Source organism: Brienomyrus brachyistius, chromosome 21 (assembly GCF_023856365.1).
Source record: "Brienomyrus brachyistius isolate T26 chromosome 21, BBRACH_0.4, whole genome shotgun sequence".
Taxonomy (NCBI): Eukaryota; Metazoa; Chordata; class Actinopteri; order Osteoglossiformes; family Mormyridae; genus Brienomyrus; species Brienomyrus brachyistius.
The window spans coordinates 5,391,047-5,412,284 of NC_064553.1; the positions used below are offsets into that span (position 1 = coordinate 5,391,047).

The following is a 21,238-nucleotide window of genomic DNA, read 5'->3' on the forward strand; positions in this document are numbered from 1 at the left end:
GGTTTTAGTTGTACATTTAATTGCCTGAGGGTGTTAACTAAATTAAGAGATTAATCGATTTTTTTTTAAAACATTATATAGTTAAAATACAGGATACAAGAATTCTAACCTTGTCAGTACTGTTGTCACAGCATGTACATTGAGGGGTGTGTGAATGAGTAGGTTTGTCTTATTTGTATGTGTTTACCTTAGCTCAGAACACTGAGCTCATACCAGTGATGGATCGCAGGAGTACAGTGTGAGCCACATCTGGACCTTTTCCTGGGCACATTCTTCTCCCCCAGCTGTCTGCTCCCAGCTTATTCGTGGATCCGCTGCCGTACTTCTCCCTGTGATCATGGATTATCTTCATCGGAAGGCGAGCTCTTCCATCCGAGAAAAGTACGTGAGGCTCAAAGAAGTCAGAGCGGAGAAGAGCGAGCTGACCCTCAACGAGAAGGTCTTCTTGCTGGCTTGTGAAAGAGGTGAGTTTTGAAGTACCATTCGCTTTAATCTCTCCTCTTTATACACAGCACCAAGAAACCTGCACAGCACTGTTCATGTATCCCGAGTGATGCAATGAGTTGTGCAGGCAGTAAAGTAATGATCTATTCTAGTTAGTGCACATCTTTTTTTTTATGAATCTAAAGAATTTAAATAACACGTTTTATTGCCTTAGAGTATATTTGGCATTGAGTAATTCTTTTTTTCTGGACTGAAGTGGCAGACAGATGACTTGTCTACAGATTTTTTCTTAAAACGGTTTTGCCATTTAATTAGCTATTTATTTCTTTAGCGGTCTTGCATTTTTTTGGGCTCCTTGCCCTCTGCTTTCCATCTGTGCTTGTCCAAGTCACACAAGGCTCCCAACTCTTAGTCCCCAAACACAAATAGAGTGGTGAAGCGGACGGATGGCATGCCGTGCTGCATTTTTCTTCTGCCTTTAAAGCTTTTCAGTGGGAGAAAGTCCGTTCGTTGGTGAGACTGGAGAATTTGGCGATTGCTAGTTTATACGGATCAGAGGAGAGAGCTTGTGTCAACAAGGCCCAAGTGAGTAATGGCATCTGTGGTTCTGACCATATAAAGGTCTGCAAGAATGAGGTCTGCGGAGTGCCTTTGTCCCTGGATGGGAATGATGTCACGGGGGGGGGGGGGCTGTGATGAGTGGGAGGGACTCTGCACTAGCTGGTGTTGTTTGCGTCTAGGTGACTATTACACAGTGAGGAGCCTCCTGGAGGAGGAACTCCACAAGGGCCTCGATATCCACTGTATGGACCCGCTGGGCCGCAGCGCCGCGTCCATCGCCGTCCAGAGCCAGAACCTGGATGTTCTGCAGCTGCTGCTGCAGCACGGTTGCCAGGTGATGCCATCCACACCATGTCAGCCAATCAGAAAAGAGCACACTTTCACGACCGATTATTTGGCAGCCGAAGCAGCTGAAGCAGCTCAACTGGTATCTGCTAAGTTAATGCCTGACGTGCCAGACAGCGAAAAGTCTGAGGGGTAAATAATGTCAGCTGCTTCGGCTGCCTTGGCTGCTTCAGCTGCGTCAGCTGCTTCGGCTGCTTCAGCTGTGTGTGTATCAGCTGCTTCAGCTGCGTCAGCTGCTTCGGCTGCTTCAGCTGCGTGTGTATCAGCTGCTTCAGCTGCGTCAGCTGCCTCGGCTGCTTCGGGTGCCTCCAGTAGACCAGGGGATTGACTCCACTGACAAAACTGAAGGTGCTAGACCAGTGTGACCAGTGTGTATCAGCTGCTTCGGCTGCGTCAGCTGCTTTGGACACTATCACTTCCTGACTCCTGCGGAAGTGCCTACATTAAGAAGCTCCCTCACCCCGGGCGCCCGGCCTCATCCCACATCCCCATGGCTCCGGTCAGGTCGGCGCCGACAGCCCTGCAATCCCAGAACCCCGACGGATTCCATGCAGCCGTGCCTCACCATGAGCTCCGAGACGTCCTCAGTTACCCGGAGAGCAGGAAAACATTATTCCTGTTTCTGGGTAATGGGGATGCTGTTTCCTGTGAGGAATGTAAGATGGCAGCGGAGGCGGGACTTAGAAAGGATGCCTTTTGCGTTGCTGATACCCTGTTCCCTGAGTTGCTAGGTGGCTTTGTGCTCGACCTGATCCAGGAGATGCTGACCAAAGCGAAGCACCTTCAGTTTGTCGGTGGAGTCAGTCACCTGGTCTACTGGAGGCAGCCGAAGCAGCCGAGGCAGCCAGAGCAGCTGACGCAGCTGATACACACGCAGCTGAAGCAACTGACGCAGCTGAAGCAGCCAAGGCAGCCGAAGCAGCTGACATTATTTACCCCTCAGCAGCCAAAGCAGCTGAGGCAGCGGAGGCAGCCAAAGCAGCGGAGGCAGCCAAAGCAGCTGACGCAGCTGAGACAGCCGAGGCAGCTGAAGCAGCCGAAGCAGCTGACGCAGCAGAGGCAGCCAAATCAGCTGAAGCAGCCAAAGCAGCTGACGCGGCCGAGGCAGTCGAAGCAGCCAAAGCAGCTGAAGCAGCCAAAGCAGCCTAGGCAGCTGAAGCAGCTGACGCAGTGGAGGCAGCCAAATCAGCTGAAGCAGCCAAAGCAGCTGACGAAACCGAGGCAGTTGAAGCAGCCAAAGCAGCTATAGCACCCAAAGCAGCTGATACACACGCAGCCGAAGCAGCCGAACCAATCAGAGAGAAGCAGGTTGGCATGTTGGACCAATCAGTAGGCTTCTAGCTTTGTGCCCAGACATGAGGAGCATCGGAATACCAGCCTTGTAAATAGTAATGTAAACGATCATGGTTGCGATCATGGTTACGATCATGGTTGCTTTACTCGATTATATTTGTTTAGTCCACAGATGCGCTTCTGTTGGCCATCAGTTCAGAAATGGTGGAAGCTGTAGACATCCTCCTCAACCAGCAGCAGCCCCGCCCAGCATCCATGGCAGTCAGTCCAACTTGTATTATTATTATTATTATTAGTATTATCTGTGATGGGTTGGCATCCCATCCTGGGTTATTCCCCGCCTTGCACCTATAGCTTTCGGGATAGGCTCTGGATCCCCACGATCCTGAATAGGACAAGCGGGTACAGGGAATGGACGTACCTTTGCCTTGTGCCCTGTACCTCCTTGCATAGGCTCCAGCTCCCCCATAACCTTGGTGGTGCCCGGCTCAGCGGGTTAGGACACTCTGTCTGTGACCGGAAGGTTGCTGGATCAAATCCTGGGGTCGGTAGGTTGACATCACCATTGGGTCCTTTAGCAAGGCCCTTAACCCCCAATTACTCGTGAGACTGACTGACTGCTTTCTGAATTATTTATTTATTATTTTCCATTTCAGCATAAGAGCATCTGATTCTCAGTATAAAGTCAGGAGAATCGTGCCTTAGTTTTGTCTTGTATGCAGGTGAAATGTAACACTTTTCCTGTTTTGGTTCTGAAGCGCCTTTTTGTGAATGAACGGCTTCCCCGGCACTCCGGCACAGGTGTTTGTGCGACGCCCCCCTGGCGCGTGATGTTCAGAGCGGCACGAGCGCACAAACCCCGATCCCGCCTCTGTTTGCTGCGCCGATGCTTAAAGCCATTATTAGCACCAGTGAGAAAGAAAAATTGCTCCTACCTGATTTTCGGGTGTAAATTTTCCTGTCAGGTTATTTACGGCTCCGGAGCCCTCCCAGATAAACGGGTTTATATGGCAGTAACTTAGAGAGCAGTTAAAAAAATAATAATACACATAAGATTTATTTAGCGCACGTTTTTATTTGAAGTAACAAACATTTTTTTTTCTAAATAAAGCAGGGTCAGGCCGTCCCAGAAGCAACGTGGGGGTTAAGGGTTTTCCTTAGGGTATAATCACTCTGCTGACCCTGGGATTTGAACCCCTGACCTTCCCATCACAGGCATCCCCACTGTATACACTGTTAGGATTAAGATGGATTTTATTGATCGCGATGGGAAATCCTAGCACATACAGCAGCAGGAACATAGTGCTCAGACAAACACGCATGTAGCGCCAAACAAGGTGCAAAGACACATATAGTGCAAAAGTAAACGCAAATAAAGCATCCTGCAGAACAGAAAAGAGAAATAAATAAACATTTAAAGATAATAAATAATATTTAGTTATATTTAATTTACTAAACAAAAGCACAAAGAATCATTCAGCTATAAATAAATTAACAAACAAACAAATAAATAAAATTAAACCCTCTGGTCTAGTTCAAGTGCACAACACACAATGTGACTAGAAAAGCCAATTATACTTTGGGTGTTTTGGTGAGGGGGTGGCGTTTGCGTGGATCTGCATAAAGGATGGGGCTTTGACATCTCTGCCATCTAGAAACTGATGGAGCAGATCCAGAACAGCGAGTACTTCACCACCATGGACGTCACGCCCGTCATCCTGGCCGCCCAGAGGAACAGCTACGAGATCCTGGCGCTGCTGCTGCGCCGCGGAGTCTCACTGCCCCGGCCGCATGCCGCGGGCTGCCCCTGTGCCCTGTGCCACGTCAAGAACAGGAAGGACAGCCTTCGGCACTCCAGGCACGGTGCCTCGGTGACCTTACGGCAGACACCAAACAACTCATTTTGTTTCTCGGTGCCAGTCGACCCATTAAGTGACATAGGTTGGGCCGCCCAGGGCGCCATCTGCTGAGGGGTGTCGATGCAACCAGCTGATTTCAATTTGTCCTGGACAGTCAGGGGCAAGAGGGGGGCATGGATACCCTTGCAGATTCCGAGGGCCCAGGAATGTATAGTGGCCCCGAAATGTACCGTCGGGGACTCTCGTCTTGGCAAAATTAAAAAAAAAAGTCCCCCCCCCCAAACCCCCAGCAAATTATATCCAACCAACATTTTGTCAGGGGGCCAATAATCTCTAGCTACGCCCCTGTAGACAGCGCATGTACAGTAGACTGCTGGCCGGGGGGGTGATGCTAGCAGTGAGGCTTGGCTGGTGAAGGGTGGGGGGGATGGGGGAGGGCAGCTTGCCTGTGGCTCCAGCTGGCTTTGTTTTTCCTCATCATTTACTGACACAGAATCACTCACATAAAGCTATATGATCAACACACAAGCACATGGGCTTTACGTCTTTGTCTTAGCCTGTGCGAATCAATCCGCTGAGCTGTAAATGTCTGTCACTCTCTAAATCCCCATCTTTCGTTCCGCCGCAGTAATGCTTCCTGCGTACTATTTTTAAACATTTTTTCCCCACTGTGGCATGCCGCTTCAAATGTCAACAGTTTCTAAGTCATGACACATCACAGCCACGTCTGTTAAACATGGATGGTGGAAACTCCTGATTCAGGTTCTGTCTCAGTTACTAGACGTATTAACGAGACTTTCAAATACCACACGGCGAGCTGAGGGTGTTAAGGCATTGCTCATTGGACATGCACTAAGCCAAGACAGTATGCAGGAAAATGCTTCTCTCTCTTTGGGATGTATCGCTCCTGGCACATCAGGGCTTACATATCTCAGGGGGTTCCAAGGACAGACCCCACAGTGAACAAATAGCATATTAATGCAACTTTCCACCAAATTTCCATCCTCAGTTTCCCTACCCTTCTTTACTTGCTCTCCCACAGGTTTCGCCTGGATATCTACCGCTGCCTGGCAAGTCCATCCCTGATTATGCTCACTGAGGAGGATCCCATCCTGAGGGCCTTCGAGCTCAGTGATGACCTGAAGGAGCTCAGTGCAGTGGAGGTGGAGTTCAGGTACAGCATGCACAAAAAGTTGGACCGGGCCTGTTTTGAACTAGCCAGATTGAACCTGGGGACAAGAACAGAAAGTATGGTGGAGCCCAGCAACTCGATGAAGTTTGAGCTGCAGGACAATGATCTACCTCATTGACCGAAGAAATGGTCAATGGGGTTAGTAGGCCCTGCAAACCTTGACAAGGTCAGCTGTTGGTCACAGATATAAAAGATGATCTGTTTTGTTGGAGTTCAGAGTTATTTTATATATTTGTTTGGGCTTTTTCGCTTGATAATGATGCAGTTTGGTTTCGGCAGCGCTCCTCACATAAACTGCTGCGAACACTGAAAAATGCTCTTTAAAAAAACACCTAAAATGTCAATTCTGCATTAAAAAGGCCCTTGATATAAACCCAGGAATGAGTACCAGGAGCTGGCCAGGAACTGCACGATGTTTGCCACAGACCTGTTGGCCCAAGTACGCAACTCACGGGAGATGGAGGTCATCCTGAATCACACATCCAGTGAGGATCTTGTGGGGGACAGGACAGCACAGGATGGGCACGTCAACCTCAGTTGCCTCAAGCTGGCCATCAAGTACAACCAGAAAGAGGTAAAAGATCTATGATGCTTTCATCACTACAGGGAAACAATCACTCCAGAAAAAGGGAATGGTTTACGTGGTAAATCTCAATGTCTATCATTTAGTCATATTAGTGATTCCACATTGTTACAGTTGAAGACAGTAAGTATCTAATACAGCTGTAGTGGCATTGCTTTTGCATACGATTGATGCTTTTTTCCTTTATCTGGGCGAACACTGCAAAAACAGGATGTTCTCATTGTATCAGTCAAGGGAACAAGGGATCAGCATGTGTACCTCGGATGGAGCCTGATTGTGGAGGTTAAAGTGGCAGATTATTTATGAGACGGTCTTTCATTTCTGCAGCATTAGGAGGTTTATCATCTTGCCATGACTGTATGTCATTTATTGGTTCTCTGGGACACATTTTTCTTCATCTTTTTTCTCTGGCCACTTCGTCATCCCAAGTAAAAAAATTGGGAATACGGTGATTTTTCCATCTGGGCAAGGATTGGAATCCCTGGTTTGTAGTGATTATATTTTCCAGGCATAAATTAGAAAAATTCAAGGAATTTTTGTAGTGTCCAATCTATGCAGGAATCCGTGTTAAATACCCAAAGCCAGCAAACAAGAACAACATTTGACTGTTTACATTGGCTAATGTGGAATTTGAATATTTATCTCTCTCTATCTCTCTCTCTCTCTCTTCCCTTTTTCCATTTCACTAACCAGAACCTCTGTTTCCCCAGTTTGTGGCCCAGTCCATCTGCCAGCAGTTCCTCAACACAGTTTGGTTTGGTGAGATGGCCTCTTTTCGCCGCTGCCACCCCCACCGTCAGATCTTGGTGGTGCTGGCGGTGGGGGTGCTGTGGCCGGGTCTAGCGGCCTGCTACCTGCTGGCGCCTCGCTCGCTCCCGGGCCATGCCATGAGCACGCCCTTCATCCGGTTCCTGGTGCACAGCGCCTCCTACATCACCTTCCTGTTGATGCTCAGCCACTCCTCACTGGGGTGCTCTGCAGACAAACGGCAACCTGCAGAGCTAGCACTGGGGGCCGTCGACTACCTACTGATCATGTGGATCCTGGGTGAGATACGATCACTGATTCCTCTGCCATCTCCAGATCACCAGCCACTTTTCCCCCCATGCTTTCTTTAATTTTGCTTTATCGAGGAGTCTTGTCAACAGAAGTAAGGAAGATCTCTTTTGTAAAGATTGTTGTTTTCTGCTTGTTTTTTTATAGCTTATGTTTCCAGTTAAGTTCCCCCAAGCTATAGAGAACGCTTTCAATGTCTTTGCCAGTGGTTTTATTTATTTCTTATTTATTACAAACTGATGGTCCGCCCCTGAGGCAAGATTTCTCATAATGTGTAAATCAGTTGTTCCTTGTGTTCCCATTGCAAAACAAAATATCAAAAACAATAAATCCTGTGAATAAATGATTCTGACGGGGTGGGGGCACTGTGCACTCTCAGAAAAGGAACCCCAGGCTGTCCAAAACTGGGGGCCAACGCAGCACAGAGGAGGGATTTTGGCGGGTGAAAATATTAGCTAGATTGGCCAAGACTTTGCGGAAAAATCCAGAAAAATCCAGAAGCACTACAGTGATTTTTATACGAATGTTACAGTGGTAGCTCAACTCTAGGATCTAAGGCCTCGTCAATCAGATCGTTCTGGAAACCTGGTTTATTGCTGTGATCATTTAACCTCAAGAATCTCAGGGTAGGATACTACCGTAACATCCAATCAGAAACTCCCCGGCTGTAAATCATGAAAGTCTTCAAGCAGTGACTTGATGTGGATACCAACGTGGGCCGTTTTTACCGCACATTCCAGATCTCATAGTGTCAAATATGGAAGTTCCTCCCCCCGATGAAGTAACCAGCTCTCTGAAGGTGGGAAGCCGTATTTCTCTCCCAGATCCTCATTGCGTGGTTGATGCTGGACTCTCTCCCCCCCCCCAGGAATGGTGTGGTGGGACCTTGAGATCATCTGGCACGAGGGGCTGCAGGACTTCATGGAGGAGTCGCGCAATCTTCTCAGCTTTTCCATGAACGCGCTCTACCTGGCAACCTTTGTGCTGAAGGTGGTGGCACACGGCAAGGTGTGTAGCGCCATCCACCGCCATCCGGACGTATTTTGGCAGCAGAGCAAGACCTCAAAGCAAAATCAGAGCATTGTACTAAACCATATTTACTGTGGAAATACACACTGCATATAACGTTCTGTGAACGTTACGTAACATGCTGGTGCTATTTTTGGTGACACTGTCACACGGTGGTTAATGCTTCCTGGGTTGGGGGTTTGTGTTTCACTGCTGGCTCCTTGCATGTGGAGTATGAATATTCTCTCCATGTTTACCTGGGTATCCTAGAGGTCCCCCATTTTCCTCCCGCAGTGCGAAAGCATCTGGTTCAGATGAATCAGTGTCTCAAATTCGCCCATAGTGAGTAATTCCTGCAAAGGACTGGCTTATCAACCTGGGTGATCCCTGCCTCCTGGCCTCTGCTTCCTGGGATAGAGCTCCAGACTCACTGTCACACTGTACTGGATTATTAAACAGTTAATGTTGCCATTTTTGTTGACACTGATATTTTGTCTAGAACAGAAGGCTTGCTTTTGTCTGCAGGCGTGCATTTTTTTTCTGGCTGTAACTTAAATGACTTTGAGATACTCGGGTCCGATACGCTGCACAGCTGTCAGTCTGACGGCGCCGAAGTTGCCGCAGGTGTGAAAGAACGCTGACGACTGGATGTTCCTTCCAGTTCGATCACTTAGGAGACAGGACCAGCTGGGATGCGTTTCACCCCATCTTGGTGGCCGAGGGACTCCTCGCCCTCGCCAGCGTTCTGAGCTACCTGCGGCTTTTCTTTGTGTACACCAGTAGCGCCACCCTCGGCCCATTACAGGTACTGCACCGCCTTTGTCAATCCAGTGCAGAATTTGTTACGTGCATAGTGATTGCTTCACTCCTTCCATACTGGGGCCTCTACCAGTCTTACTCTGGAATCTTCAAAAACAACATAACTGCTTCATGTGCCATTGCTGATATATGTGGTCCTTAGAGAATCTGTTCCTATTTCAAACTGATCCGACTGCAGTGGGACTACAAAATAATTTTATCCACCGTCTTGCATGGCATCCTTAGCAGATCCGTCCCATAACAGTGGGCTTTCCAGAACATTCAGGAATATTCCAGGCTTTCTCCGCTGCCACCCCAAAAACCAATGAGGTCCTCATTCCAGTTTCTCCCCGAAAAGATTCCAACCCTACTAATTCCATCTTGGCCAGCAGCAATTTTTCCCACATGCTTATTTTTCTTGAGTTTCATAGGTTAGCTCTCTATGCCTAGTTGGCCACCTATTATAAACAGTTTGCAGGTTAAGCGCTTTAAACGCTCCTTTAAATGTCGCGTAACTCTTTGTGTTTATACAAAAGTCATGCGGTCAGCCTGCTCTAACATCCAGATGCTGTCTTTACCTCCCTGTCCCTGTTCCCAGATCCCCAAATAAAGATTAAAATGTGTGATGTTAATCATCACAATCAAACAATCACGTGTAAAAAAACACAGATGTACAGAACTATGCTGTAGGTAGTGGAGCTCACATTTTTCGGTAGCGGATCTTCCCGATTTCCGATGAGCTCTGAAAAAGAGAGATTTTGTTCCGCGTGTGATCTTATGTGGCTGCTACTGTCACAGAGATGGGATGACTGGCGGCAGATTTAAGGCTTTAGATGCTGTCGTATAGCTGTCTTGTGCAGAAAAACAGTTGAAACGATTAGTGTGATGCTCAGGATTCCAGCTATTGATGCCGAGCTTCTGCCAAGATCTAAGAGGGGAATATACTGGGAAATATTGGTTTGGCCCCATCTGCCTGCATGCGGCATCCTGGCAACTGAGGAGCTGGATGGGACAGCAAGCCCACAGCTGCTGCTGGGAGGCAGAGTGAAGGACCACCCATCTGGGTCACACCGGGCTCAATATGGGGGCACCGACCTGGTGACTCACGGCCTCCCTGCAGAACATTCTGGAAATATTTAGGGAAGGGAATCTTAGGAATGTGATGGGATGCATGAAATATTTACATTCATGGCTTCCAGGGCAATGAGAATCCAGTATATAGCAAAAATAGATAACCAAACAGAGATATGCAAACTCCCTTAAGAAACAGGGAAAAGCCTACTGCAGATATTTATTTACGGTGCCCAAAACCAGGAAACCAGAACAGATACCTACTCCCAGACTGAGCCTATTTAGCTTTCTTGATTGTCAGCTCTGGGGAAATTCAAGGTGTACGGCATTATTTTTAGATGTTACCATATCAAGAGCGTAGAGAAATGGGATCAAATTAGGGCAATGTTATAATATTTTGGTTTTGCTAAATTTAACAGCCAAGGGCCTGATTAAGTTCTGATGAGTACCTAAAAATAATAGGGCAGTCTCTTCTCGAAACGTAGAATCATGAAATCACTTTAGTTTGGGTGTTTGGCTAGATCCTTGCTGAAGATACGGCTGTTTCACTGACAGATTTCAATGGGCCAGATGCTGCAAGACTTTGGGAGGTTCCTGAGCCTCTTCCTCCTGGGGCTGGTGTCTTTCTCCATGGGGCTGACCCAACTGTATGGCAAGGAGGGAATGGTGGAAGACCAAGCGACAGAGGTCGGCTGCCAGGGCATATACTGCAAGCAGCAGACCAACGATGTCTTCCGCTCGTAAGGCGCTATCACATCGCGTATAGGGCCCTAACCTTTGACCTTTAACCTGTGCGGGCTAACCAATGATTTTATGCTTCCTGTACCGTAGGTTCCAGGGCACCTGCTCAGCCCTGTTCTGGTACGTCTTCTCCCTGGCCCACGTGTCACTCTTCGTAACTAGGATCGGGCCGATGGAAGAGCCACGTTCTTTCATCGGCGCCCTAATCGCTGGCGCCTACAATGTCTCCGTCGTCCTGGTCCTCAGCAAGCTCCTCGTGGCCGTGCTGCACAACAGCTTTCGCCGGATCACCGTAAGCACGGCAACTCCCTGCACCGCTCGCTGAATGAATCGCGAATCCTACGACTAGGCCATGCGGCGCACTTCGAAAAAACACCACGCTCGTGTTTCTCCCGTTCAGAAATTCAACACTGCGTCCAGGCGAACCCAAGTTTCACAATTACGAGAAATGTCAGACGGTTTGGGGTCACGGCAGCGGGTGGGGGGGGCAGTCACGGGTCACCAGGCAGTCACGCAGCTGCGACATGTTGCTGCGCGCTTGCTATTAACCCTGTAAAGTGTCCTGCGGAGTCAAATGCGGTTGTGAAGACACCAGCTGAACAGGCTATATTCAAGTTCAGGAATCTTTGATTAATTTCACGCCGCTCATTAACCCTACCTTTGACCAGGGGGTGCCATTAGAGATGTCTGGCCCCATGAAAGTATTTTATACTGGCCGCCCAACCCAGACTAATCCAATTATGTTTTGAATTTTTAGAGCCCCATGTCCCTCAGGGGCTTTAGGAATTGTCCTAGCTTTTACCCCCTTTGTGGCGCCCCTCACAGTCAGATTCCAGATACAGGCCAGACGGTGAGCAGACATGAAATGTGCTTAATCGGTATCCATGAGGGAAAATGTCACTACTCTCAGCCCCTATAGCTACGAGTCCTTTGTCTCCGAATCGATGCAGAGCCACGAGGACCAGAAGTGGAAGTTTGCCCGGGCTAAGCTGTGGATGAGCTATTTCGACAACAGGGCCACCCTGCCCCCACCCTTCAACATCCTCCCTACACCCAAAGCCGTGGGCGATCTGCTCACGGCCCTGAGCAGGCTGGTTCACTCTCGCGTCACCGCGGATACGGAGGAAACGGAGAAGGTAACCAGTTTTCCGGGTGCGTGTGGCGCTGACGTGTATGACTAATAGTCCGGATCACGTCTGTGTGTCAGTGTGTAAATGAAATAAGCAAGAAATGTAACGACAGCCCCCCCCAACTACTCCAGAGACTGACTGACCCTGCTTTTGTAATTGTATGCCGATCTGGATAAAAGTGTCTGCTAAATGGGTAAAGGTAATGTAATATAAAGGGAAGCCAGTTATTTCCTTATTGAAGTAATAAAAGTTATTGAAATTGTCTCCTAAAGTACAAAGAATGCTTCTGAAATCTAGCAGTGTGCAAAACTTTCTGGCAATTATTTACGCTAAGTTGAGTATTCTGTGAATGTCACTATTTATGCTCAACTGGTTGGTTGAAACAAAATCTTGCCGTGTTTGTACTTTCTGAACCTGAACTTTCCGCCTCCGCTTGCCAGATACATAACATTCCATACAAGGTGTTAACCCTGCCCCTTTCTCAGGTCTCCGTCAAAAGCGCCGCCCATTGCATTGTTTTTATTGTCATTTTTGTCCAGGAATGCAGGAGCCGGAAGGCAAAGCAGGAAAAGAACTATCAGAAGGTCATGTGCTGCCTGGTCCACCGCTACCTCACCAGCAGCAGGCAGAAGATGCAGAGAGCTGGACGAGCTACGGTGGAGAACCTCGAGCACCTCCGAAAGGAGCTGTCCCGGTTTCGCAGTGAGATCCGTGCCGTGCTGCGAACTCCCTAGGGGCTGAGTGCAGCAGGTCCGGCTGTGACGGAATTGAACCCGTAACCCGACGGTGTCAGAAGCGGACAGTTATGCTCCAGGGGATTATTTTTACCCAAAACTGTAATAAAATATTCAGCTATTCCAGAAGTAAGCTGTGTAAACAATGCAAACTACTTCAGACTGAAGTCGGTCCTGAGCCAATAAGCATCAAAGTCCAGCCAAAACTGAAACCCTTTGGCTTTTTAAACATTTTTTAAAAATATTCTCAGGATTAAGGCCCCATAATATATGATACCAGCCTAATTATGATCAGTTAATTTGGGATCATAAGTCATATTTCATACACCAGTCAACGTAAATATAATTGTTTTTGCCCAGTTATTCTCTCGGTATTGAAAATAATAAATCACTCAAATTTTTGTCTTGCCAAATAGCAAAAAATAGTGTGTCTGCCTGCCAGTTTGCTTATTGAGTGACAGAGGCATTGAAATTGTAGACAGATCCAGTTAAGTTTGGCTTTTGGCTTGTGCAACCTGGCCGTGGTCAGAATATTAATTCAATATAAATTAAACTGCTTTGCATTGTTTTTTTTCCACGCAATTAAAAGTAACGGAGACAACATGACTTCAGAATAAACACTGTTGTGAGTTTTATTTCTTTGTACAAAATATCATATAAATATTTAAAAAACACTTTCAAAAGATTATTTTTTTTCCAGCATCTTTACAAACATCAAATATTATGCTAAAAAAGAATTAACTGGATAAATAACTCTTCTGATAAAAAATGATTTATGCAAAGGATAAAATTATATGTTTATCCAATTATATCTGAAAAGCTCTTTTTTTAAAAAAATTTATTGCACATTAACCAGTACAGGGAATGCTTTTCACATTTTATGATTTCAGCATAGTGTGAGTTTCTGCCCTTTAACCGAATCACATTTTCTCTCGTGTTTTAACAGCCAATGCATTTTCTAGAGGCTTTTTATGAGAAATTCTAGTTAGCAAGGACACGCAGTAGTTGCGACAATAACCTCGTGAATTTACAGATCCTAGCCACACGGCATCTACACCACAGACACAAATCCTGCTGAAGGTACGGCCCGTGTTTTTCCGCGCAAGACATGAAACACACAAAATGACGTCCTCGGAAGAGACCGGACTTGCTGACAAATCCTAAGACGCATACCGCATTTATGCTTCAGTTCCAAAGGTCAGCAGTCAACAAGGAAACAAAAAACAGAAGATAATCCAAGAGCATATGTTCCTAATATGCCTCCAGGATTCTGTGATGACTGGGGTCTGCGTCCAGCGGGAAGTTTTGCAGAATTCAGCAGCGCTGGTATTTTAATACGTCCAGCACTCTCTGGCTCTTGCCCTTAAAGGCCGCAACGTAGTTCTGAGGGCTGATGGCCCCTTGTCCCTTCTCGTCCGTCTGGCCCATGAAAATGTAACTGAGACCTAAGACAGAGTACAAATGCAGCATGCTACTCACAGCTTCAGAAACAAATAAAAAAACTATCAATAAACTCGAGATACCAAAAGTACAAAGAGAACTCCAACCCAAACAGCTATTTTATGGGCATCCAACAGCCAAATAATGGAGTCTAAATTACATCGAATGCCACATAGCTGACCTTAGATGTTAAGTACATTTTTTTTTTCCAGAAACTGAGTGAAAAGCAATAAAAACAAGTACGCGATCGATCTGGATGATGCCCCGCGGTTGATTCAGCTTGAAGGGCGGCGTCGGAGCGCTACGTTCGCATCCTCAGTATCTTTACGGCTCATAGCTATCCAGAGAAATGTTTTTAGAAGATCCTCTCTCCCTCCCACCATCCTGACTTTCGAATGCTGATCGATGTGGAGAATCTTCCAGAATCACACTGGGGACCCTGTTCCTTTGATATTGATGTTAGGAGTCTATGTCCTTCATCAGAAGGTCGCCAGGTTTGAATCCTGGGGCCAGAAGACTGATGCTGCCATTGGGCCCTGGAGCAAGACCCTTAACCCCCAGTTCTAGGGGTGCTGCAGGCTGCCTGACCCTGCACTAACCCCCCCCCCCCAAATTTGCTCTCACCAATATCTGAATACATGTACTATTCTATTCAAAACCATGTGCCACCAGCTGACCGGAACAAGCTAATTCCGCTACCAACCAAACAGTTGAGTATAAAGAGTCAGATTTACAGACAACTCAACTGGTTGGTTGAATCAAAATCTTGGTCAGGATTTATACTTTCTATACCTGAACTTTCCACCTCTGCATGTGGTACCACATTAGGTAAGCAGGATGCGGGTTTTTTTGAAGCCCCAAGTGCACACATCAAACTCCACCTGCCCCTGCAAGAGAGAAGGCACTTGTGCCACCATCATCTGGAAACTCGGGCCGCTGCCCATGCAAGACTCACCGCGTCGGATGAAGGGGCACTTCTTGCACAGCACGACGATCTTGGTGCTCATGCTCTTCCCGGCCTGCTGGATGGTGAGGTCGCCCTCCTTGTAGATGCTGATGATGGAGATGGTGGCGTGAACCCTGCCCTCTCGCACTGTCGTGGTGATGACGGTGCCTGTGATTACTAGGCGACACACATAAAGATCGGTTGTAGAGCAGAGGGCCAGAGCTTTCGTTTCTGAATCAATCACCCGCTAGACAAGGCCAGCTACTTAATATCCTGCACACTGATTTAGGAAGTTCATTATTTTCTGTGCTAAGACCAGCAAAAGCCTAATAAGGAGGAGTGAATGACATTTCAAGCGCACATACACCTATACGCTCGCACATGTAGGGTATACCTATCCTTATGGGGCCTGCTCATTCACTTCTATGGGAAAAATGCTAATGCTAACTATGATGACCTTAACCCCCACCCTGCCCTAACCATAACCATAAGGAACCAAGAAAAATGCAGAAGTTTTGGCATTTTTAGTTTTTCGATTGTCACAGATTTTTATAAAATTGAGTTGCCCTTTGTGGGGACTGGAAAAATGGTGCCTAGAACATCCAAATAACAGGTTTTTATCACAGACTGAGGACATTTGGTCCCCACAATGTAATGTATACATGGACTACACACACAAACACACACACACACGCTGGTAGTGCATGTCAGAGAGAATAAAAACGTACATCGGGACGCGCAGATAAATTCCCTGTGATGCTGCCTGCGAGTGTAAGGAACGCGGCGGGCAGCTTACCGAAGCTGCTCGCGCAGAAATGGCTCTCTGGGGTGCCGTTCCTCTCGCATTTTTTCTTGCAGAGATCTGGGGAGTACTTCACCACTGAAACGGGGGGGGGGGGGGGGGGGGGGAGATTGAGGGGAAAAAAGCATGAGCCGCACGCTTACGCCGATTCATGCCGCCGCGCGAAATTGACTTGACTGCTCCAGAAGGTTCTGCAGGCCCGCATGATGAAATCGGCGTGTAAGGGAGCGCTCGCAGTTCCTGGTGCAGCGGCGCGGCGCAGCCTCCGCCCTGGTCGCAGCCGGGATCAATTTACGGTGATTGCCGGAGTTTTCCTTCACTGCAAAGTGGGGCTATTAACCCACTCTGATTGGCAGGACGGGTTGTTATTTCCTCGGACGCTTGCCTGACGAATGGTTTCCAAACATTTTAATTGTCTGATCTCTGCTGATTTTTATTATTTTTGTCCTAGAGGTTTAATGAACTGAGCTTGAGTGATTTAGCCGATGCTTTGCCCTTCTAGGCCTGACCACAAGTGGAGCTCGACGAGGTCTGACCAATGGCTCCCTCTCTCATGGTGACTGTCTGAAGGTTGGGGCGCTGCTGTCATGCTGTTCTGACAGGCCGGCAGTAATGCAGGGGGAAAAAATTGCATGTCTGGTTGCCACATAACTTCCTCTCTCCTAGTGGGAAATCTAACCGCAACAGAACCCCAACTCTTACACATCAACATTCTGGAAAAACTCTGTGTAAACATCAGCTCACCACCAATAACAACTAGGATTAGACAGCTTAAGAAACAACACTTGGGAACATGGCAGAAATAGTCACACTGTTCCTAAGCTACCTACCAAACGCCCTAACCCTTCCAGGGTTGTAGGTTCAAATTCCCGCCCCCTTTGTGTGGGTTTTCTCAGTCTTTCTCCCACAGTTCAAAGGTACACGCTTAGGTGAATTAGTTGTGCCTAAATTGCCCACCCTGTGTAAGTGTATGCCCTGTGACTGCTTTCCCATCCAGGGTGTCCCCTGCCTCATGCCCAATGCATTCTGGGATAGGCTCCAGGCTCACCATGATCCTGAACTGGATAACTGTTGGTGAAAAACGGATGTATTTTAAAATTCTGAGGCATGCAGAATCTAAGAGGCTTTGGGGGAGGCGGGGTCAAGCCACATACTTGCAGTGGTAACCGTGGTGGATGTAGTGGGGGTCATAACTGGCGCAGCAGTGGTCCTAAGTCTTCTGGGCCTGAACTTGTAGTGACCGATGAACCCGTCTGCGGTCAGACTGAGGTCAGAGAGGAAATTAACGAGAAGCTGATTCCCCTCTGAGGTGATTGGCCTGAGATTAAACGACAGCAACATGAAACATCAAGATTAACATCAATGCATCAATCTACATATTCTTTCACATCAAGGGGCGTCAGAGAGATTTGGATAACTTGGCAGATTTAACACTTTTCAGGGGACCCAAAAATATATCTTTGGGGGCCCAGTTGTGAAATCTGCCGAGATTGGTGACATTTTGCCAAGGGGCATGAATTTCTAACAGTGACCCAGGTCTTATCAGTTGTAATTTTGCACTGGGTCAAAAAGTGTGCAGTGATACCATTTGCTCCTACAGTGCAAAAAAAAAGTTTTTAGTGTGTCAATGTACCTAAACTGCAAGTGAGTTAGTGTTTATGAATCTTGGGTCACCGTTTTGTTGATATTCTACTTACGCTGGAGGGCTGTCACCACAGAATTTGCCAATCCTCTTGTCCTCGTTGACCTCCCCGCCGTTATAAATCGCCACGTGGTCGTAGCGACAGTAGCTATCTCTCTCCACGTCAAACTTCTCGAACTTCAGCTCGATGACCTCGTCATTTTAAGTGGAGCATGCAGAAATAAAGTCACAAAAGTATTTACATGCTCCGGCTGTAGAATAACTACAGTCAGGCTTTAATACAGATGGCTATCCTTTGCATATTAACCTCATAATCGCATTGCAAGGTGGGCATTTCTCCTTGGAATGTGAGAAGCCATCTCCATGACAACATGATGCTCACCTGGTTGCTAGGTGCTATGAAGTGCCAGGTGCAGGTGACCCCAGCAGGATAATCCCTCTCCGGCCAATTCGGTGTCTTAAAGGAGCCGGACGGCTTCACCATTCGCCCGCCACAATAACGATCGCCTGTAAGGTGCACTGGCTGTTGTAATACGATGCTTGAAGCAGCAGTTTTCAGCTAGAACTGCTGTACCTCAATGCCGGTTCCCAGTCCTACAGCTGGCTTTCTTTATGCGTCCTAAATCCCAGCTGGCCCAAGCGTAACGAAAATTCAACTATTAAATGAAATTATCAATATATATATATATATATTTGATCTGATTATATATTTGTTATGTATGTGGGCCTGCATCAGACTAGCTCAATCAAATCTAGATAATAAAAAAAACAAGCCAAACTCACTAAACAAAAATCATGCTCACTCTAATAAATGAACAACAAAGAAAATATAGGTGACATCACAGCGTGATCCATAGGATGCAGAGCCTAGAGTCTGTCACAGTAAGCGTGAGGTAAGCGGCACTGGATGGGATACCAGTCTCTATTCACGGCAATATGAATTTTCTACGATTTTCACTCTTTGTTCTGATTATAACATTCAGTGCACTGCAGTCACAAATACATTCTGTGTGTGTTTTCAGTTTAGACTTAAACAGCATCATGCAGAAGCATCATCAACCTTCAAGGGTAGTGTAAAACCACACCAGCTTCAGTGTTTAGTGAAGTATTGAAACTGTAGTTCTGATTTGGCAAACTTTGCATTTTTAGAGATGGATGCCAGCGTGACTCGGTAATGATCCAGGGCAGCGAAGACCAAGACACCTTTGGTCAAACTGGGCACAGAGCACCTGATTCGAATGCTGTCTTGGCTACACTACCTTCTATCCCGAGCTTTCAGTGGTGTAATGAGAGCTGGAAGAGCTTATGGACTTGGCCCTCTGGGCCATAAATTGATTAGCCTTAATGTACACCAAAGCATACTGCTGATGCATTGGATTTAGTTCATTACTGCTTTTCTCCTCATTCAGCAGAACAGTGTGGCTGAGAGGACTTTCCGAGAGTCTGCACACAGCTGCTTACCACTTTATGCACCAGGTGACCAACACCTGTCCACACGGAACATTCTGTACACCCTGGAATTAAAATTCCTGGGAACTTGTCAGTCAGCCAGGAATTCTGCCTTCAGTTCTAGGCGGATGGGAGATTTTCACCCTGCTCTGTCACTGCAACTCCAAAACAGTCACATTTTAAGTTGCACTGTGAAAAGCAAAGTCCTCCGACCGCAGCAGAGTTCTCTGCTCTCCAAATGATGCAAATTGTTCTGCTTAAATGCAGAGACCACATTCAATCTTTTTTTTTTATTTACATTAAAAGAATACTTCAAAGAAACAATTAATTTTATCATTGCCGAGTCTGCACATAACTGCATGTTTTGTTAAGTTAATTAAAAGCTGTGAAAACGACCCTTTTTCCATGTAACACGACTGGCCCAGTTGTGCACGTCACGTGGTGTCATATAATAATGCCACCCGTCGGTCCTACATGAGCGTAAAAGTGATAATGTCCCACGAGTGCGCACCTCGTTCATTGGGGTGAGCGGCGGTAAACACAGCCAGAAACCCGCTACCGGCAGTGTTGGCGTCCGACACCATCTGCACTAGCATCCTGTTGGTACTGGAGACCAGGGCGCCCGGCCTGAAGGTGCCGCAGAAGCGGCCGAGCCGCTGGCCGCCGGCGTGGTCGCTGTACACATCCACGTAGTCGTATCTGCAGAGAGTGTCGCTCTCCAGGTCAATGGAGCGGAACCTCAGCGACACCACCCTGCCGTCGGGGACCTGCCCGAAGGGATGTGGAGAGCGCCACAACCCGTATTAACGAAATAAAATTAAATTGTTTAATTTCAATTAAAGCGCCTTTTCTGTGGGCCATTTATATTCTAATTATTAACAGCAGACGGCAGGCTTTTAACTCTGAAAGTTACGTACGTGCAATACATTTTTTATGTAATTATTTATAAATATTTATAAAAAGTTAATTGGTGTATTATAATACTAAATATTACCAGTTCTGCCAGTGAGTGGTACTCTGTGGGCAGTAGTTCTACTTGAAACTAATATTAATAATAATAAACTTACCGTTATTTTCCATGTACATTTTGTATTTGATGGATAAACTCCGGGATATCCTTCGCTTCCAATCACCCCGGATTCGCCCGTCAAATTTCCACCGCATGTAAAATTTGGCCTGAGAGAGCAGAATTAATTCAAAAGTCGTGGTTAAAATTATTGGTGCGATATGCGAGCTATATCATCAGAATAAGAAGGTATAGTGCGCCCTATTACGAAAGTTTTGCCGTCCCTAAGCAGCCTACGTATCCTTAAAGTTTATCATCGCGCTCCCTTCGCCAATTCGTGCTGCATGTGTGCCGTACACTCGGTAGTAAACACGCTGGATGCGACTTTGAAGGAAAATGGAAAAAAATAAATAAAAATCGTACATGCACATAAAAACCAAATACCTCCGCTGAGACTGCGAGTCCACCCATGCAGAAAGGAGAAAACCCCAAATCACACAAAAAGCGTATCTCATTGTCTCGGGCAGTTTAACCTCCTGTCTGGCCCGGGATAGTTCAGAGAGGACTGCGCCGCTGAGCCGTAGAGGCAGAAGCCCGACGTGAGATGGGGGAGTTACTTTGGCTACAATCTGGAATTTATGAATATAACGTTTGTTCTGTAGAGGAGTAGGTGGGAGCTGCCGGCAGCTGTCTCTGCTTTCCAAAATCTGGGATCAAAGTCGCAAAGTGTCGGGTCTATAGATACCATAAACGTTTTTGTTTCCTCTCACAATATTTAGAAGTAATTTATAATTCTTTAAATATTCTATTGGCCGTATGAGTCACAAGAGAATGAGACGGCATTGTTCCATGATCGTTTTATAGAAATCTATTTACGTCATAATAAAACCACAAAGACAATTTAATATATAGGATTAGTGAATATTGATTATATTAATGTATTATATTTTTATACTAATAATTAGCCTAATATCGGAATTCTTTTCCACTAAATATCAAAATTGTAAGACGAAAATACGTACATATATAAGATAATTAAATAACAAAACGCCTAAAAAAAGGCCTAACATGTTTAAAATCGATCATATATGATTCCATCCGCCCATGCATTTCCCATTACTGCTTATCATTTACTTTA

General features: G+C 46.6%; 2 protein-coding genes across 4 annotated transcripts; one reads left to right on the forward strand and one right to left on the reverse strand.

Annotated features, from left to right (window-relative positions):
- Nucleotides 1–42: 42 nt before the first annotated feature.
- On the forward strand, nt 43–13,421 carry LOC125716303 (short transient receptor potential channel 1-like). Of its 3 annotated transcripts, XM_048988435.1 has the most exons (14): nt 356–464; nt 929–1,029; nt 1,185–1,339; nt 2,809–2,904; nt 4,299–4,501; nt 5,545–5,676; nt 6,073–6,268; nt 6,988–7,324; nt 8,202–8,341; nt 9,003–9,146; nt 10,766–10,950; nt 11,042–11,243; nt 11,902–12,087; nt 12,621–13,421. In XM_048988435.1, the coding sequence occupies exons 3-14, from the start codon at nt 1,250–1,252 to the stop codon at nt 12,813–12,815; spliced, it is 2,106 nt and encodes a 701-aa protein (XP_048844392.1). In that variant the 5' UTR covers nt 356–464; nt 929–1,029; nt 1,185–1,249; the 3' UTR covers nt 12,816–13,421. The 3 variants fall into 3 exon arrangements, with proteins under 3 accessions (XP_048844390.1, XP_048844391.1, XP_048844392.1); XM_048988433.1 differs by lacking the exon at nt 929–1,029 and having other exon boundaries at nt 43–464; XM_048988434.1 differs by lacking the exons at nt 929–1,029; nt 2,809–2,904 and having other exon boundaries at nt 43–464.
- A 1-nt stretch (nt 13,422) lies between these two features.
- On the reverse strand, nt 13,423–20,700 carry LOC125716306 (procollagen C-endopeptidase enhancer 2-like). Its single transcript, XM_048988439.1, has 9 exons — nt 20,545–20,700; nt 20,162–20,270; nt 19,606–19,861; nt 18,028–18,152; nt 17,701–17,837; nt 17,158–17,321; nt 15,998–16,081; nt 15,211–15,378; nt 13,423–14,260 (listed from the first exon to the last, which is right to left on the reverse strand). The coding sequence occupies exons 1-9, from the start codon at nt 20,613–20,615 to the stop codon at nt 14,130–14,132; spliced, it is 1,245 nt and encodes a 414-aa protein (XP_048844396.1). The 5' UTR covers nt 20,616–20,700; the 3' UTR covers nt 13,423–14,129.
- Nucleotides 20,701–21,238: the final 538 nt, after the last annotated feature.

Excerpts from the sequence above, each read along its gene's own strand:
- LOC125716303 (XM_048988433.1), top strand. The coding sequence starts at position 338 with ATGGATTATCTTCATCGGAAGGCGAGCTCTTCCATCCGAGAAAAGTAC. Across the intron at positions 1,340-2,808 it reads TGCTGCAGCACGGTTGCCAG|TCCACAGATGCGCTTCTGTT; the intron begins GTGATGCCATCC and ends ATATTTGTTTAG. Across the intron at positions 12,088-12,620 it reads ATACGGAGGAAACGGAGAAG|GAATGCAGGAGCCGGAAGGC; the intron begins GTAACCAGTTTT and ends ATTTTTGTCCAG.
- LOC125716306 (XM_048988439.1), bottom strand. The coding sequence starts at position 20,615 with ATGAGATACGCTTTTTGTGTGATTTGGGGTTTTCTCCTTTCTGCATGG. Across the intron at positions 20,271-20,544 it reads GACTCGCAGTCTCAGCGGAG|GCCAAATTTTACATGCGGTG; the intron begins GTATTTGGTTTT and ends CTGCTCTCTCAG. Across the intron at positions 14,261-15,210 it reads GTGCCCCTTCATCCGACGCG|GTCTCAGTTACATTTTCATG; the intron begins GTGAGTCTTGCA and ends ACTCTGTCTTAG.